The following is an 18,294-nucleotide window of genomic DNA, read 5'->3' on the forward strand; positions in this document are numbered from 1 at the left end:
CATCTGTTCTACAAAGGCCTCAATTTGCTTGTTCCATTGTAAACTCCTGTTTTCTAATCTTTGTTAGTCCTTCCCTTCCTTCTACTTCCTAGTCCTCAATTTCAAGGCTCCCTGTATTAACACTATCTTTTTTTCTAGGAGTCAGCTCTTGCTTCTTTAAAGCCACCTCCCCCAATTTTCCCGAGAATTCATTTTGGATCTACCCTTCCTCCCTATCTTCATATGTCTTGTCAATTTCTCCTCAACTCTCAAAGCTCTCTTTAGAGCACTGTTCACCAAGCAATTTTCCTTTCAATATTTTAACCTATCAAATGCCTTTCTTTCACTAGGCCTGTCAGTGATTACCTACCAAACACTAATGCCCTATCCACTGCCTGTGCCGAAGAAATTTTCCTCAGTCAAACCATGGGATTTTAGCAGCTCCTACGTGCTACTGCACGGTAACATACATTTACCCTGGGGGGATCTCTTTCCTTGTTCTTGAGGCATGCATTTTGGTCAAGACTTCTCTGTTTACACAAACTTATAAATGTAAGGTTTTTAGTTTGTTTTTCTGAGAGGCCACAAGCAATGTCCTTACACAGAGGTTTTCCAAAATTTTTGGAGCACAGGGTTGCTTTGATGGAGCTTAGCTTCAAGCCTGAGTTGCTTCCAACCAGGCCTGTGCCACTGCAGCTGCAGCTAGAAGTCCCCCTGTGCAGTGCTGCTGTCATAGCTGCTCCTGGCTGCCCAGAGAAACCACCCCACTGCTGAAACACTGCTTAAGTCTCCCCTCCAGCCTCCACCAAAACATCAGTGAAGCCTCCCGTCTCTATGGACTGGATTAAAATGACTCTGAGGGACAGATTTTGTCTGGAGGTTGGAGGATGCCAACCCATGTCCTAAAATAATGTGAACTACATCTCAGTAGATGGAATTCACTAGACCACTTTCCTCCTGTCACAATTATGATTGCTTCCTTCTGGCAACTATGACAACTGGGGACTAGGAAATGAGAAGACAAGGAAATGAAGTTACTGCATAAGCCATCAGTGATCCACACAGTATAATTAAGGAACTGCAGTTTTTAAGTTACTGCAAAATGTGCCTGAGGGCTGGTTATTAAGAGCTTTGAGAAGTTAGAAAAGGACCAACACTGCTGAAGATGTACTTCAGGCACGTTCTACAGCAAAAGGAAAAAAAAGTACGTTGTATTTGAACTTTTATGAAAAGTGAAGTTTGCAAAATAATCCATTCCTTTAGTAATAATAGGAGGCCTTGAGTGATCTAAGCCTCAAGGACCTGAGATTCTTTGGATCCCTCTATATGTTGTATCTATTATGCAGTTACCTTAATTGTGCAATACATTTAGACGTGGAGAAGCTTGAGAGAGTCCAAAGGAGAGCCATGCACATGATCAGAGGTCAGGAAAACAGACCTTACAATAAGAGGCTCAGAGCTATGGAACTCTTGAGCCTGGAAAAGTGCAGGCTCAGGGGTGAACTGGTGGACACCTATAAGTTTATCAAGGGTGCTCATCAGGATCTGGGGGAACATCTGTTCACCAGAGCACCCCAAAGCATGGCAAGATTGAATGGTCACAAACACTTCCATGACCGTTTCAGGCTGGACATAACGAAGAACTTCTTTACTGTCCGAGCCCCCAAGGTTTGGAATAGATTGTCACCGGAGGTGGTTCAAGCACTTACTTTGAACGCCTTCAAGAGACATTTGGATGTCTATCTTGCGGGGATCTTATGACCCTTGCTGACTTCCTGTTTGGGCAGGGAGCTGGACTTGATGAACTTCCAAGGTCCCTTCCAGCTCTAAAATCTATGAACTATTGCACCTTAAAAAGGTTCAAACATCTATAAAGTTAATGCTTGAAAACATGTAATAGCTGTATAGCTGGTTTCTATCTGGCTTTGATTTGCATGTGTAGGCAGTCTGCAGCTGGGAGAGCACAGCTGTTGTGATCTTCCAGCTGCTGGGGTGCTCATCACACACCTGGGGCTGGGAGACTGCAGCCACTGAGATCTCTCAGCAGCAGGGTGCTCCAGGCAGTGGCTGGGAGATCGAGGCTGCTGCGATCTCCCAACTATTGCTCCATGGACCCCACAGCTAGAAGACTGCAGCTGCTGTGGTCTCCCAGATGAAGGGCACCCTATGCATCCCTGGGGGTAGGAGACTACAGCAGTGCTCCCTCCATGGCTGCTGGGACTGAAAGTCCCGCAGCTGATGGCACTCCAGCTGTACCAAATATGCAGGTGGGGCCAAGAGGCCCATCAGGTATGAGGACTCTTGGTGCCAGCTATGTGCGGTGCAGCTGGGATGAAAAGACCTGTCAGCTGCAGGGACTTTCAGCCCCATCTGCAGGTGGGGCACAGCCAGGATTGAGAGTCCTGTCAGCTGCATGATGGTACTAGCTGCATGTTGTCCCTGTGGGTGGGAGCTCTGTCAGCAGAGGCAGCTCTCAGACATGTAAGCCTGCTTCTTGCTGATATATGCAATAGGATGTCATGGGATCTAAAGTGTGATCACACAATCACATCTCCTGCCATTCGTGTGTGGCAGGAAGTGGAACTGTGTGGATCGTGCATTAGATCCCATCATGTCTTTATCTGCATGTGTAGAGGGGGGCTTTGACCTGTATCCCTGCCCAACCACTACAATATGTCACAATTTTCTCTTCTCAAGTCATAATTTCAAGTTGAGAATCAGTCTGGAAGCAGAATGTGTTTGGTTAAAGATCTTTGTTTGTCTTTTACAAAGAACAACCAGAGATTTCCAGTGGCTACTTCTGAACAATTTCCCTTGAATATTTTGGGACTCTTATTTAGAATGCATTAGCTATTGCTTTTCTTTGTCATTCCCTATATTATTTATGTCAGTGGAGATATGATCCCACTTATTTTACCTGATGGGTTCCTTTGTTCTAGATTTGTATTAAATAAAAATGACTGAAATGAAGAATGGTTTTTTTTGTTTTTTTTGCTTGTACTGTTACTCTGGGGAATCTAAATATCCGATTAAAGCTCATGAATATAATTTTCAGTGGAAGGGATCTACACAGCCTCTCAGTTACATGGCCTCTGCCTTCTCCCATTGTAGTGGCAGAGGCCATGTAATTCAGCCCTGTGTTTCTAAAGATTCTCCACGTAGTCCTGAATCTTAGGATCTCAAAATTTCTAATATGGCTTATTTGAATCACAGAAAACATATCCTATGATTCCTTAGATTCAGGAAAAAATGTGCTTTTGCTTATCTTATTACTTTTTCTAAACACAAGATGAATTTTGCATGTTGCAGAAGTGCTACTGCAAAAATCTCATGCCTTTTTAATTCCAGGTAGCTCTCTAGGTTTAACTAAAATTTTCATATGACAAGAGAAAATACTAATTTGAAGGAAATTGTCTTCTGCTGTTTTCTTGTGTTTGGAAGTCTTAATTCTTTCAGTAGTCATATTTGAAAGAAACTCACTCTTTGTCCCTGGAACGTCTGGTCTCTATTTATTTCTGAGATACAATAGCCTATGATCGTTATATACTGTACTGTACTTGTTTTTGGTAGGCTTCTTATTCTCAGAGTAACTGTATTGTCTATAACTGTTGTATGCACTATCCACAAGTCACATCTGTGTCATTATTCTTTCAGTGCCAGGAGTTAGGACAATGCTTCTTTGATCTGTACTGACTGTACTTCTGTCCCCAGAATAAAATCTTGCAAGCCTTATTTATTCACTTCTGTGGAATTTTTGCTAGCAAGTGTCAGCCATATTTTAAAACAAAGATACTTGAAGCACCTGAAAACAACTTTTTTTAAAAAACCTTACTTGATGTGATTTTCGATATAGGTTTTATCATAGCATTCACAGAATAGTCTCTCAATGTCTGAAAAAACTAATGACTGAAATCTCACTATTCTCATTTTACTAATGGAGAAACTGAGGCACAGTGCCCAGGACACTAGAGTAAGTTAGTGGGGAAACTGAAAACAAAAAAGCCCGGGTCTCTTATCTATGGCCTACACTTCAGGCACAAAATTGTTTTTTCTTTAATTCTCATTCCCTAATTTTCACATTGGGTTTCTGCCAGCAAGGAGCTAACACAGCACAGGTTTACATATTTTCCGTGGACCATTTCAATTTCACCAGTTTTATGTTTCATCAAGAAATGTTAGGAAGCAAATTTAGCATATAATTGAGAGAGAGAGAGCAAAGGCAGCAGAAACTGTCTAACTGCTTCACTGTACTCAAAGGACATAAATATTGTTCTGAAATTATTGAGGGAAAAACAAAAGGTAATTTTTTCATTTCCCTAAAGCAATAGTAATAATTTTATAATTTCTCAACTTTTATGAAGAATGTAAAATTTAACAGCCTCCTAAAAAATGCTACTGCTTGACGTCAAACCACAATTAAGAAGTTTATGAAAAAATCAGCCATATATTCTAGCACTTACCATCACTGTAGCAGCTGCAGCAGCCGCTTGAGCTGCCACTGCAGCCTGGTTGGCTTGGTGTTGAGCAGCTTTGATTTTGGCCTGCAAATGTGCAGGAGGGTGAAAATATTTGCATTTCTCCCTCATGCAACGACCTTTTATATAATCCATACAAACGGTTACAGTGTTGTCATTTGTGTCAATCATTGTGCTGTCTGCAGGATGTGCAAAGCGGCAATCAGTCTCTCCGCGCGCACAGTTTCCTCGCTGGAACTCCCTGCATACCTATGTGCAAAACAATACTTATTACTGATAGTGGATGCCTGATAACTGTTGCTTATATATATATAAAAACCCATATGACTCTATTTTACTGTGATTTCCACTCTGTTTTTCACATTCTGTTTGTAATCATTTAAAATTCCTGGGGTGGTGGGACCTAACCAGTTTTTAGCTTATGTTTTTAAAATGTTTGCTTGCTTTTATTTATATTGAAATGACAGCTGTGTCACTTCATAATATAAATTGAATGCACAAAGAACCAAGTCGTCCCCAAACCTCTCTGCTTGTTTCCCAACATTAAACCTCTGGGAGTAGTGTTGTTAATTATTTGCTCCAGAGAAGCCAATTAAGAAGCGCAAAATATCTGGTTCCATTCTGGTCTTGCTTGTATCAGTCCGATTGTATTGACAGAAGAAGTGTTCCTCTAATAGAGAGAATGGCAACTTAGGGCAGTGGAAGGCTTTGCCCCCAACGCACTGTGTTGCGCTGCAGCCAGGCAGTTTGGTCACAGTGACCTCATACAGACATTCTGTTTTTCCTAGGAGAGTCATTACTCTCCCAGTAGAAATCATGAGTGTATGTATAGGTGTTCAGGATTTTTCGCAAAAAATTACCACTCCAGGAGGAAAATAACCTGGGAATAAACAGGCTGACCATGGGTAGTCTGGGTCAGCCTGTCAGGGCTGCCTTATTTACTGATGCCATTAGTTGTCTGGCAGACTAAGGGAGCTAGCATTGCCTGTTGAGATGTGTGCACACACCCCTGCCCTGGCTGCATGGTGTCAGCACTACAAGCTCTCCATTCTCAGAGCCTCAAATATTCTCCATTCTCAGAGCCACACACAGCTCTGGGTAAGCTCTGCTACTAGGAGAACCAACCTGAGATAATCCTCACAGAATATCTGAATGTGTGTACACTGCAAGTGAGAAATGGGGGTGGAGATAGGGGTGGCAGCAGCTGCTCCTACCAGCCAGCCTTTGATCTGACCTGGGTCATTCTGGCCCACCACTGGAACATGTTGTCAAGCCCTGCTCTTATATACCATAGAGAAGATTTGGGATCAATCTCACTGTGTTCTGCAGGACCATAAAACAAAACTAATGCTTCTGTTCTTTAAAAACCAAAACCAAAAATCAAATCACTGAGACAGATCTGATTTCTTTTAACCTGAATATTTAAGTTCCCATTTTCAGAGAAGTACCTTCCTGCTGGGGCCATATTACTAGTTATCTGAACCTGACATACAGATTGTAGACTTCTAAGACCCCAGTGCTCTAAACTGGCTGAACATGGAAATAGCCACAAGTACATGTAGAGCCTTCCTGGGTTCAATGCATATGTGTGGAGTTTGCCCATTTGTGGTCAACTACACAATTCCTATTTTAGAAATTTATAGAGTGCAATTTCTTAAGGCTGAGTTAATACTAGAGACAAATTGGCCTTTAGAACCTACAGATATTTCCTTATCAGATTAAAACGTTGTAAAGTAGTGCACATGATATTATGGGTATAAATCTTATGTGCCTGTTAATTTCTCTGTAAAGAAATTCACCAAGATTAAGAGGCATTTTAAAAAAATAACAAATATGTGTTACTTTCAATGTTTATTAGACAAATTAAGTCTGAATAGTCAATTTTATAACATGTTGACTTAATTTTATTTAAAATACACAAACATGATAGTACCATTTCCACTAAATGCAAGTTCATATCCTGCATTTGCAATAACAGCAGTTTAGGTTTTTGGCAGAAAACAGTTCTAAAAGCAATTAATCTTTTTCAACGCTCTTACATATAAAAATAGCAGAGAATTGCATTTCCAATCACAACGCGGTTTGTAGTACCTCCAGTTTATCAGTCCTGAGGAGTTTCTGAGTAGCAGTTGAACCAGGGACTGAGACAGGTGGACTTCCAGGAACAATTACAGGTGGCGTGGGTAGGATTTCAGTAGGAACTAACCCAACTCCAGGTGTTACTGGTGTTATATAAGGAGCAAAACTAATAGCTGTGTTCGTTCCTATTGTTGGACCTACTGGAAACGTAGGCTGCAAAATGGAAACACAATGAGATGAACAATGAATGTGATTTTACACTAAGACTTAAAAAAAAAATCACAGAACTTAGTTACAGTGTTCTGCACGTTCTCTCTAGGTTTTACTCATTTTCTTAATCAGATCATAAAGAGTAAACAAAATTTGCACTGCATTTCTACAAAGTGAAATTTGAAGCTGGGTGAACTTCACTGAGGACCAGCTTACAGGTCATGTTTATTTATACACCTAAAATAAAGGGCAACTTTGACCTACTGTTGTTTCTCTAGCTCTACCTTTCTTTGAAAAACCTGATATTTTTCTCAGCATTGAATTTTATAAGTGAAATGCCATTCCATACATTAAGCCCGTGCTTATAATAACAGTATGTAAACTAAACACTCTGGCATGTTACTGTTATCAATTCGCATGTTGTCTTTGGTTATTGTATACAATTTTAGTTTAGTATGGCAGTGACATCAAAAACTTGGACTGTGCCATGTTTATACAATATTAAGTTGTCACCTCTGGCAATTGGACCAAATATTATGACCATAAACAGGACCCATTAGTTATGTTTTTTTCTCAGGTTGACAGCTGGCAGAACAGAGGTAAGTCATAAAAATGTAAGTGCCGTACTAGGTCAGACGAATGGTCCATCGATCCCAGTATGTTGTCTCTAACAATGGCAAGAGTAGATACTTTAGAGTAATGGTTTCCAACCTTTTTAAGCAGGAGATCACTTTTTGAATTAAAAAGCAACCCACGATTCTACCGTGCCCCTGCCCCCAGTAAGTCTGTGGGGAGAAAAGAGGGGGTGTGGGGAGATCAAGGTGGAGGGTGAAAAAATTATTTGGGGGCACCCCACCCCGCATGTAAGTCTGTGAGAGAAGGGGTGGAGGGCAGATAGAGGCCCTAGCAGTGAAGGAGGGAGTGGGGCACAGGCAGGTGCAGGTGCAGGGGCTGGGGCGAGTGGGGCTCCAGGCCTCTGCTTGTCCCACCATCTGGCCCGGCCAGGGCCCCACTCACCCCAGACCCTGCTCCTGCCTGTGTCCTGCTCTCTGAGGCCTTGATCTGCCCCCACCCCCACGGCAGTGAGGGAAGGAGTGGAGCTGGGGCTGGGGAAGTGGCAGACCCTGTACAGCTGGCTCGCCCACAGGGTGCCTGGTGCAGGGAGGGGGTGGCAGCTCCCACTGCTGCATGTGCATGGGGAGGGCATGGGGGCCATGTGCCAGCAATCTGCATGAGGGTGAGGGCAGGCTGCCACTGCAGGCTAGGACTAGGGCAGTGCTGGCCTTTTCTTGGTGGGATAATTGGGTCAGGGCTGCACTTGGGGTGGGTGGCAGCAGTGCTGGGAAAGGAGATGGGGAGGCTATGGAGGATTTTTGGGTGGCTGCAGTTGCCCCCGTAGCCCAACTCCCAACGCTGCTGTCCCCCGCCCCAAGCCCAGCCCAGCCCAACCCCTCCCTCCCCCCCGAAAAAGCCTGGCACCACCCCAGCTCCAGTCTGCACTAAAAATATGTGCCAGGCTGAGAGAGGGGGCAACAGAGGGCTTCTTAGTAAACTATTTGGGGCCCCATTTGATGATGTTTGCCAGACATTTCATGCTGGAGTAGAAACAGGAATCACTGGAGATGGGAAAGAAAGGCACAGCTCAGCTGTGGGAATGAAGAGGAAGTTGAAATGTATGCAATGCAGTGGCTCATTACAACTTGGAAAACAGTCAGAACTGAGAAGGATCACACTCAATGGACAGTACCATATGTCTCATTCACTTGGCTTGCACCAACCTATCCTTGTGGTCAAGGCTGTGTAGAAACTGAATGTGACCCTTCTGGATGACAAGAAGATACAGTGGGAGTTCAGACAGCACTATACAGGATGGAAAACCCTATGACCTGGATACCCGAACCACGCAGAGTGGTAGGCAAGCGTGAAAGAGAGAATAAGGGATTTCTTCTGGAAGGATGGAAGGAGGCGGCCTAGATCCAGAGAAGGCAACATGAATGCCTAAACCGCAAGTTGAAGAGCTTGCACAAACAGGTGGCTTGGGGTTGGGACGTGAGGGAGTCCATGTGGGAGGTGAAGACTTAGATCAGGGCCTAGTTCAAGGAACAGGCTGTGGCAGAAGGCCACCTCTGTTACTCCCCAAAAGCTCTGTTCTGTGACAATTTGGTTAAGATGGGTCCTGCAGAGGGTACACATCTTACCCTATCTCTTTAGGTAACCTGAGCTGGATACATTCCTGAGGGAGGGGGGGAAACCTGTTCTCTCTGCCTACATGACCGGCATCACATACCTGGGTGAGGGGCTTGGGCTCCCTGGGGAGCTAGGAACTGCCAGTCTGCCCAGCAACTAGTGATGCATTTCAAATTGGTTGGCTGGCAGCCAATGGGTGCTGGCCTCCATTGGATCAGGTAAATGAGGTCATAAAGGATATATAAGTTAAGGACTGCCCAGGAGGATGTGGGCAGCAGCCATGAGGAAGATTCAGAGAGAAAGAAGAGCTGGACCATCTGAAACTTACTTTCTCTCTCAAAACTCATGATCAAGGAACTGCCTGCCTCCAGAGGGAATCTCCACCTGCCTCTGGATGTCACTTGTGAGTAAGCTACCTGAGATCTAATTTGATATATAGCTTGCAGTAACTCAGATGGGCGATCAAAGGCTACCCAGCTATGCCAGTTTGCTCTATGGGATTTCTCTGATATTGCTCTACCCTGTACCCTATCCCAACCCTACCCCTTGTAACCAATAAAGTTCTCCTTTGTACCTAGTGTGGGAGACTTATTGGGAGTGGGTCTAGATTATGCCTTGGGGTCCCCCTAGTTTGGCTGACTAAGGGAGACCACTACTTGTGCTTCTGACTGAGGGAACCACCCCCAAGTGCTTGAAGTGAGTCAAATGCCCTCGAGGGCTACTAGGCCTGTGTTACCCAGGGGATGCAGAGCCAGAATCAAGCTCAGCCCTGGGTGGTGGCAGTTTTTAACCCCAGGCTAGTGGGTGTGCTCCAGGAAGCAGGTTGGCCAGACATGAGGCACCCCCAGGGAGGCACTCAGAGCCTGGAAGGTGGTCAGGCGCACTGAGGTGGGTGGCTCAACACAGGAGCACCCCCTACTGGCCCACCACACAGGCCAGGAAGATCTTCCTGGCCTGGGCCCACTAGGTAGAGATGGGAGAGGAGTGGTATGCTTATTTTAGCAAGATAAAGGAAACCAAGAAGAAAGTGCTGACCAACCCGGTAGAAGGAGCGGGGGTGGAGCAGTGCTAGAATGAAAGGATGATGGAGATGGCGGTGGTGTTCTACCAGGATCTCTATATGGCATGAACAGAGGACCCAGGGGGCAATGCAGGACTGCTGACAGAAACTCACACAGGTCCTTTGGGAGGACAAAGGACAGAAGCTCGTGGAAGTGTGGATGCTGGAGGAGATCAACACAATGCTCCGCAGTTTTCAGAATGGTAAGAATCCTGAAGCAGACAGCTGGTCCAAGGAGTTCTATGTTGCTTTCTGGGACCAGATGGGCCTGTACCTGCTGGAAGTCTATAGACAGCACCTGCAGGAGGACCACCTGGGAACGTGGAGAGAGGAGGGCCTCATAACCTTTCTTTACAAGAAGAGGGAGTGGCAGGACCTGAGAAACTGGCATCTAATAACATTCCTGAACCTTGACTACAAACTAATGGCCAAAGTCTTGACCAAATGCTTTAGGTCTGTTATAGGAGTAGTGATCATGAGGACCAGGAGTGTAGGATGCCAGGACGACAAATCCATGAAACCTTAATGCAGCTGTGAGATGCACAATAGTACCAATGGTTGCTGTGTTGACCCTTGACTTGGAGAAGGCCTACAACCGAGTATCCCATCACTTCCTCCAGAAGACACTGAAAAAGATGGCAGTTCCTGCAACCTTTGTTACCTGGATGAAAGGCACTGTACATCAACATGAGCAGCAGGGTACTGTTGAGTGTGTCCCTGACAGCCTCGACTGCAGTGGAGTCAGCTGTCAGGTAGGGCTGCCCACTTTTCCCAATCCTGTTTATCTGTGCTATGGAACCTCTAGCACAGCAGCTTAGGCAGGATCTCAGGATCTGTGGCATGAAGATCCCTGGAAGTAATGGGTAAGAGACAAAAGTCCTCACTTACATGGATGACCTTAACAGCATATGCAGGGACAAGGGTTGAGTGGAAAGAGTGCCACAACATAATCAGGTATACGAAGCGGCAGTAGGGGCCAGCTCAACTTGAGCAAAAGCACCTGCCTAGTCCTGGGTGAACCTGGGGACCTGTTGGCTCTGGGGGTTTCCATCCCCTGTGAATGCTTAAAGATCCTTGAGGTGGAGTTTGATCCAAAGCTGACAGGACAGACAGAATGGAAAAAGACAGAGGGCAAGACCAAACACAGCCTGGGACTACAGCAATTGTGCTGCCTGTCAGGGGTATGTAGCCTGATGAAGGTGGAGCTACTGTCAATATTTCTATTGTCTTCCCTCCCTTGGATCAAGCCATCCACAGAATCCAAAGAGCCATGTTCTTTTGGAAGTCCACATGGGAGAAAGTGGCAAGGACCAAACTGTATAAAGCAAAACGATCTAAAGGCAGAGGAATGCCAGACATCCTACTGTTCCTCTGAGCCAAGTACATGAGCCAGGTTTGCAAACTGGCAACAATGGCAGAATCCAAAATAAGCCGCTTTGTAAAGTATCTTTCAGGGCAGGTGCTGCAACAGTGGCAGGTGTACATGACTACCAATGGAAGGCCATGGGCCAAGGTGTCCCCATGGTTTTATGAGATCCTGAAATGCTTCCGAGACAAATATAAACTGCACATCATGGCCTTAGTGACCCTGGTGAACCACAGCAAGATACAGGAAATAGTGAAGGCAAGAGACATTATATTGCCCATAGACATTATATTGTACCTGGTGACAGGTGCCAGGCCACGTGGAAGTGAATTTTCCACAAAGACCTACAGAAGGAGCACAGAGACTTGAACTGGCAGGCAGCCCAGCAGACACTCCCTGTGAGGGCATGTAAAAACAATGCAGGTCAGAGAGGTCCATCTAACTGCCCGAGGCAAGCTTGCTGGTGGCAGATGGAAATGGACAACTACCTCTTCTGAGACTGCCCATACTCCAGAGAGGTGTGGAAGAAAGTATGTGCACTCCTCCTGGTGGTGACAGGTTTCAGAACCCTGCAGTCCTCTACAAGCACTTGACCAAACAGCAAGGGGCCCCAACAGCCCACTTCAACTAGTTCATCTTCTGCTTCAGGCATGCCCTGTGAAAAGCCAGGAACCTGCTCATAAATAGGCATTCAGACCTCACAGTCAAGGGCTGTATTAAAATGGGCCTGAGTCAAATGTACTGGTACTACAGGAAGACAGAAGAGGATGATGGGAAAGAGATGGTGGAACTCATATGGAATAGAGGGGACTGGCATAGACTTTTCAGAGGTAAGCCCTCTGAAGAGAACAATGGGGAGGACAATAGTGAGGATGTGATGACGATGAATACGACAAGCAGGAGAATGACTGGGGAGGAGGGAGGAAACTCAAGGAGTCTTTTATGAAAGTGTGATATTTTCAAGGGAATAGAGATGGGTATGCAGGTGCATGAGTATGCGGTGCAAACTTTGTAATGGGACTAAAATAATGTAACTGTTAAAGTGTGTTTTTGATCTGTTAAGTTAACCATGGTGGTCACATGACAGGTTGTTAGAGGTAGTTTTATATATATATAATTGTTGATGTATATAGAAATACTTTTGGAAAAAAAATGTGGTCACTTCCCATTAGCATGTTTGCTCCATATGGATCATATACTTTATATGGGTCATGCTCATTATTGTCTGCATTTAATCACCTTTATAGCTAGTTTCCCCTACTGAGCACATGCTGCTTTTAGCAGCTGTTCAAAGATAGGAAATGTATTTAATGCAGTTTTCTTGTATGCAAATGTAAAGCTTTCTTCTCCATGTAGACTGAGGGAAAAAACTTCTCATATTTAAGTAAATAAGGTAAATATTAGGTTCTCAAATAAACCGGCACATACAGAAGGACGAAAGCATGACAGAGCTCTAGAGAGATATTTGGAGGCAGAAATCTTTCTCATCAAGATTGTTTATATAGCTCTATTAAAGGGGTAAAAGAGCCATTAGCACTGAAGGACATAGCCTTGGGGGAAAAACTAAGACCACAAGGGTTATTAAAAGTTTATAGAGAAAGTTGCTAGTCAAGAATGATTCTAGTGTAGCCCCTGAGAAGATGCTGAGAGCTGCAGAAGATCAGCCAGGGAACCCAGCTGCAGGAAAAGAGAATCTAATAATCATCCATGCAAGAAGTCAAAAATTAAAATGAAAAATAAATTTTCTTCTGTTCCCATCTTAGGCTTTGAATATTACACTAAAATGGGTTTATATATTAAGTACTGCCAAGATTCTGTAAATCAAAATAATGACAATTTTTTTTTTAGGAGAAAATGTTCTTGCCAGAGCAGCTCTATGCTCAGTTATTTCAGATACTATTATAAAGAAAACATTCTATTGTAAATAACTTGGAAGCAGATATAATCTCAAGAATAACCCTACAAGTGTCTCTCAGAACTTTGATATATTACTCTTATATCCTTCCTTCCCTGAAAAGTCAAGCATTACAAAGTTAGGAAATCCCAGAATTGAGTTTGCATAACCCTTTCCCTTACATGTATGCTTTATGACAACTGCTTTAATTACATGCTCACATGTTACTTCTGTCATACAATCCCTGTGTCATTTATGCACAGAATATAAGGGGCTCAAGAAATAAGACAGCTCTTCAATATTCCTGTTTATAGTCTTCCTTCAGTGTGTTGTCTCCAGTTCTATTTTTTGCACAAATCATGAAGTGGATGCAGAATTGATAATCATTTCACAGATTCTTTTGTCATGTTTGTCACTCTAGAGCTGGTGCTTCCTGGTAATATTAATAATATTATGCAGAAGTGTCCAGTAAATTTGGGTGCCAAACCTGGGACTTAGGGGGGCTCCCTTAACCACAAAATTACCTTTTCTCTATCTGCAGGCCCTTACCCTTTTCATTATGCATCAATACAACTTCCACAGTAAATGAAAGAATCCTACCAACAACCACCTCATTCAATACATAATGTTGAGCCCATATTAAGCATAAAAACTCGCAGTGGTTCTGAAAAAAAATGTATGTGATCATTTAATTACAAACCTGTCACAATCAATATGCAAGAAAGTACAGACTTAAGGTTGCATGATACCTATTTCTTAAATTTCATATGCTTGACTTTGCCACACTTCATACTGCTCCAAAACAGTCATCAGCAGGGTAGTAGCCCAAGTTATTTAAATTCACAGCACAGACCTCAACCACCTAAAGAATAACTAGTAAATTTTATAAATAGACACTCTTCATGAAAACCAGCTGCTAGAGCAAGGCATGATATGCCCTTTGCCTATGGCTTCTGCAGCAATTCACTAGACAGTAAAAAAAGTGTTTGATCTCAGGAAAACTAAGTGGCCCTGACTGGAGCAGTGATTTCTTAGTTATAGAAAGTACCAAACAGACATATGCATCTGAAAGGTGCTGTGGCCTATTCAAAGATATGGTGACTTGTGTACAGAATGATTAAGGCGGCAAGGATATATAGACTTTTCTCTGTGGCTGTACGGGGCAGGACTAGGAGCAACAGACTCAACCTGCATCAGAGCAATTTTAGGTTGAAGATTTGAAAGAGCTTTCTGACTATGAAGATGGTCAAACATTGGAACAAGCTAACTAGAGAAGTGGAATCTCCAGCCCTGGAAACTGTCAAGAGTGGTGTAGACACTTAAATGGGATGGTTTAGTCAGAGACGATCCAGGCCCGAGTACCGGGCTGAACCAGATGACCTCATGAGGTCCCTTCCAGCCCTACGTTCCTGTAATCCTATGAACAGAGGTCAGGAAATACACAGAATATATACAGGTTCCCAACCCCACAGCTTTTCCCTGGCCAAATGCTGGAGTTTGGCATTGCCAAATCTAAGCCCACGGCACACTTTCATTAGATGATGCGATGGGATTTGATCCCCAATCCAATCACACCCATGGCTATGCCACATATACATGGCTGGCCATGTAATTTTTGGATTGAGGATCAGGTCCCAATGGTGCTATCGCTTACTTGTCAGTGTGGGAAAAGATGGAGCCTAGAGCGACAGCATGAACAGGTGTGGTCCTGAGCCTGGGACTGACAATCAGCTTATCGTCAGTCTCAGTCTCGAGCCAACTGGAGACTTTTCGCTGGAAGAAAGGAAATTGTCTCCTATTTGATTCATCCTGTGCTCGGGTAAAATGCAATTTTACACTTTCTTTGTAAAAAGTAGTACTACATCGAAGAGATGCCTGACTCCACCATCCATCTCTCCTCTGAAGTGAAACAACATACAAAGAAATCACTTGATAACAGGGATCAGGGAACTTCTACTTGATTCCTAGGTCTTTGTAACTGTGATGTCAAATGCCTTGCTCCACACCTTCCCATGACCTGGCACCCCAACCCACCTCCCCTTAACTCAGCACCCTGAAAACAGTGGTGTGCAGTCCTATGCAGGGCTATACCAGAGCCAGTTGTCAGCCTGCTAACATGGGAGTACTGTCAAGCAAGGCCCACCCTGGAATAATTTTTGGCTGCTTTCCTGTTTTGTCACATCATTAATTCTGGAACATGTGGCTTGGTTACCATTTAAGACGCAATTAAAAGGCTAATCATATCTTAAGTGTAACGTCTGCCAGAGGCCTAAGGGTGCAAAGTCATCAATCAAACTGAAGAGGGTGAGTTTAAAAAATCATGAGGTTAAAAGAAATACAATTAACCAATAAACTGCAGATTTTTTGGTCTCTTGATTTCTTTCAAATATTTGTGGGAAAGTCCAACCTCAAAATGTTGACTGTCTCTCAGACTGTCATCCTCCCTCAGTTCTGGTGTAGCGAATTTCTATTACTCTCCATACCTCTTCACTATCACTGCTTTTCCTTTTTCTCCAACCCCTAATCCTTTCTTTTGCTGCTATCCTTTGTTATCTACCCCTTTGATTCCTTGTTACAGCTTTCTCTTCTATCTCCTTGTTCTTTCCCTACACCATGAATACTAAAGCCTTCGTTTATCTGCATCACACAATCTCCTTGCTTGCTCTATCACATTTTTCTTGTCTCCACAGGAACCCTCTCTGCCCTCCATTCTCCCTACTCCTTCAGCCCCTGAGATTAGCCCTTTTCTCCTCTCATGTCAATGTTATATATACAGAATATATATGGAATTATAGAATCACAGAAAATTAGGGCTGGAAGTGACCTCAGGAGGTCATCTAGTCCAGTGGTTCTCAACCTTTCTTGTACCAGAACCTATTTGTAAACATCAGTGGCCAGTCCTGACCCAGTGCCTCCCCCACCCCCAGCCCCCAAACCCTCCATGTGCGGGGGAGGGGGGCCCCCAAGCAGCCTCTCACAGGCTGGAGCTCTGCCAGCCTGCAAGGGAAAAACCAGTTTTCCATGATTTTTTTTTTTGAAAGAAAACCCATTTAAAAGTATGTTCACAGCCCTTTCATATGTTCTTGCGACTCACTTTTGCATCACGATCCACAGGTTAAGAAATGCTGATCTAGTGCATCCCCCTGCTGAAAGCAGGACAATCTCCAACTAGATCATCCTAGAGGAGGCTTTGTCTACTTGGGTCTTAAAAACCTCTAACGATAGATATACATATCCAATGGTGGATGGGTGGGTGCGTGTGGTCAGGCGGGGATGGAGCACTGCCACTTCCCAGGAGCAGAACCGAGGCAGGGTGGGGAAGCTCATTGGGTTGGTGTGTAGCTGCGGCAGCTGCTGCATGCAAGCTTCCCAGGCCCACAGAGGGGCACCACCCCCCTTTCCCCGCCCCAGCCCTGCTCCTGAGAGGTGGCAGAGCTCCATCCCCGCCTGCCTGTGCGTACCCCTTAGGACTGGTCCAAGTACTCCCGGGGTACACATACCCCCGGTTAACAACCCCTGAAGTAATTACTGCCAACTCGCTTCTAATTTTCAGAGTATATCTACGCTGCTTTAATCACAGTAATGACTGCAGTGTTGTATAGAAGTCAATACTAACTTTACTACCAAGAAGGCCTATCCCATGACAGCAGTATATACCTGTCCCTATTCCATGATGGCCTCATCCTGTCTGAATGGTAAAATTTGATTCCTGGTTACTTATATGTACATACAACGCTATTATTAATGCCTGTAAGATTCTTGCTTTGTATCTCCTTCTGGATTTGAAGTGCCTCAGGATGCTTTATGATTTCACACATAGTGTGTTGAAGCTTGTAAAGATGCCATATTGTAAGCTTTTTTTGCCTATTACATTTGGCACACATCAATCTTCATGCTTGGAAGAAAACACAACCCACTAATATGCATCTTCTTCAAGTCAGGTATAGGAAACAATCTGAAATTAAAGATTATTTGAAGTTATTTGGCTCAAGAAAGTCAGGGAACAAGACTATGTAATCAAGACAGTTTTTAACATTTTTCACCTGAGCAGGTATCTTGTGCAAATTTCTTGCAAGCCTGAGAAAAACAAGGGAAAACAGGTGAAGCTGGATCATAAAGGGGATATGTGCTAATCTACCTCTAACAGGGGGTGGACAAAGTCTGGCCGATGGGCCAGATTTGGGAGCAGGGGACTCCACTTCCCAGCAGCCCCTGCCCGCATTGCTACGGCTGGTCTCTGTGGAGACCCTGGGCGGGGTGACACTGTGGGGCTGGGTTTTCCATGGAGACCAGCCTGAAGCCTCACTGGCAGGGCATGCAGCTAGGAGAGGAGCTGCTCTGAGGTTGGGATTTTGCAGTGGTGAGAGTGTGGACCAGAGTCGAGGCAGAGCCACAGGGGTGTGCAGGCAGCAGATTGTGGCTTTGCTCCAGCTCCAGACCATGTGGTCACCACTGCAAAATCCCAACCGCAGCCCCAGCCCCAGCGCAGCAATCTGTGCTGCCCTGCCAGAACTGCATGGGCTAGTCTCCACAGAAACCCCAGCTCCCACACTGTCATGGCCCTGCCTCTCCGAGTTTCTATGGAAACAGGCCACAGCAATGTGGACAGTGGCTGTTGGGAAATGGAGTCCAGCCACTGGCAGGATCCATCACTTTGCCCACCTTTGCTCTAGCACCTCAGCATACAAATCTGAATTTGGCCATTTTTTCCTGCACTTCTGCAGCTCATTGGCAATGGTTTAGAGACCATTTTTAAAGTCAAAATAATCCCACATCTGACATCCCAAACATGTCATTTAAGAAAATATACTTACCACTGACTGAAGCGGTGTTCCCGGAAACATGAACTGCATCTGCTGGGCAAGCATTGCTGCTGCAGTTTTCTGCTGGATTAAGTTGTTTCTGCCATTAATTTCTAGTTGAGTTTTTAAATGTGTTGGTGGATGGAGATACTTGCAGTTCTCTCTTGTACAACGTCCCTGAAAAAAAAAGTCATTCGTTACTTTATAGCTTTTGATAGCATTTTAGCATCTTGAAGCAAAAT

At 44.4% G+C, this 18,294-nt stretch overlaps 1 protein-coding gene across 11 annotated transcripts in view; it reads right to left on the reverse strand.

Annotated features, from left to right (window-relative positions):
- Window positions 1–18,294, reverse strand: part of MBNL2 (muscleblind like splicing regulator 2) — a 165,096-nt gene that overhangs the window by 36,946 nt on the left and 109,856 nt on the right. For all 11 annotated transcript variants that reach the window (XM_090023252.1, XM_090023222.1, XM_090023290.1 and 8 more), the window contains 3 exons: window positions 18,065–18,229; window positions 6,546–6,746; window positions 4,440–4,703 (listed from right to left, as the gene is read on the reverse strand). In XM_090023252.1, the coding sequence (XP_089879378.1) occupies window positions 4,440–4,703; window positions 6,546–6,746; window positions 18,065–18,229 (630 nt within the window). The remainder of the gene's footprint in view (window positions 1–4,439; window positions 4,704–6,545; window positions 6,747–18,064; window positions 18,230–18,294) is intronic.

Source organism: Crocodylus siamensis, chromosome 1 (genome assembly GCF_052110815.1).
Source record: "Crocodylus siamensis isolate JL-2025a chromosome 1, ASM5211081v1, whole genome shotgun sequence".
Classification (NCBI taxonomy): domain Eukaryota; kingdom Metazoa; phylum Chordata; order Crocodylia; family Crocodylidae; genus Crocodylus; species Crocodylus siamensis.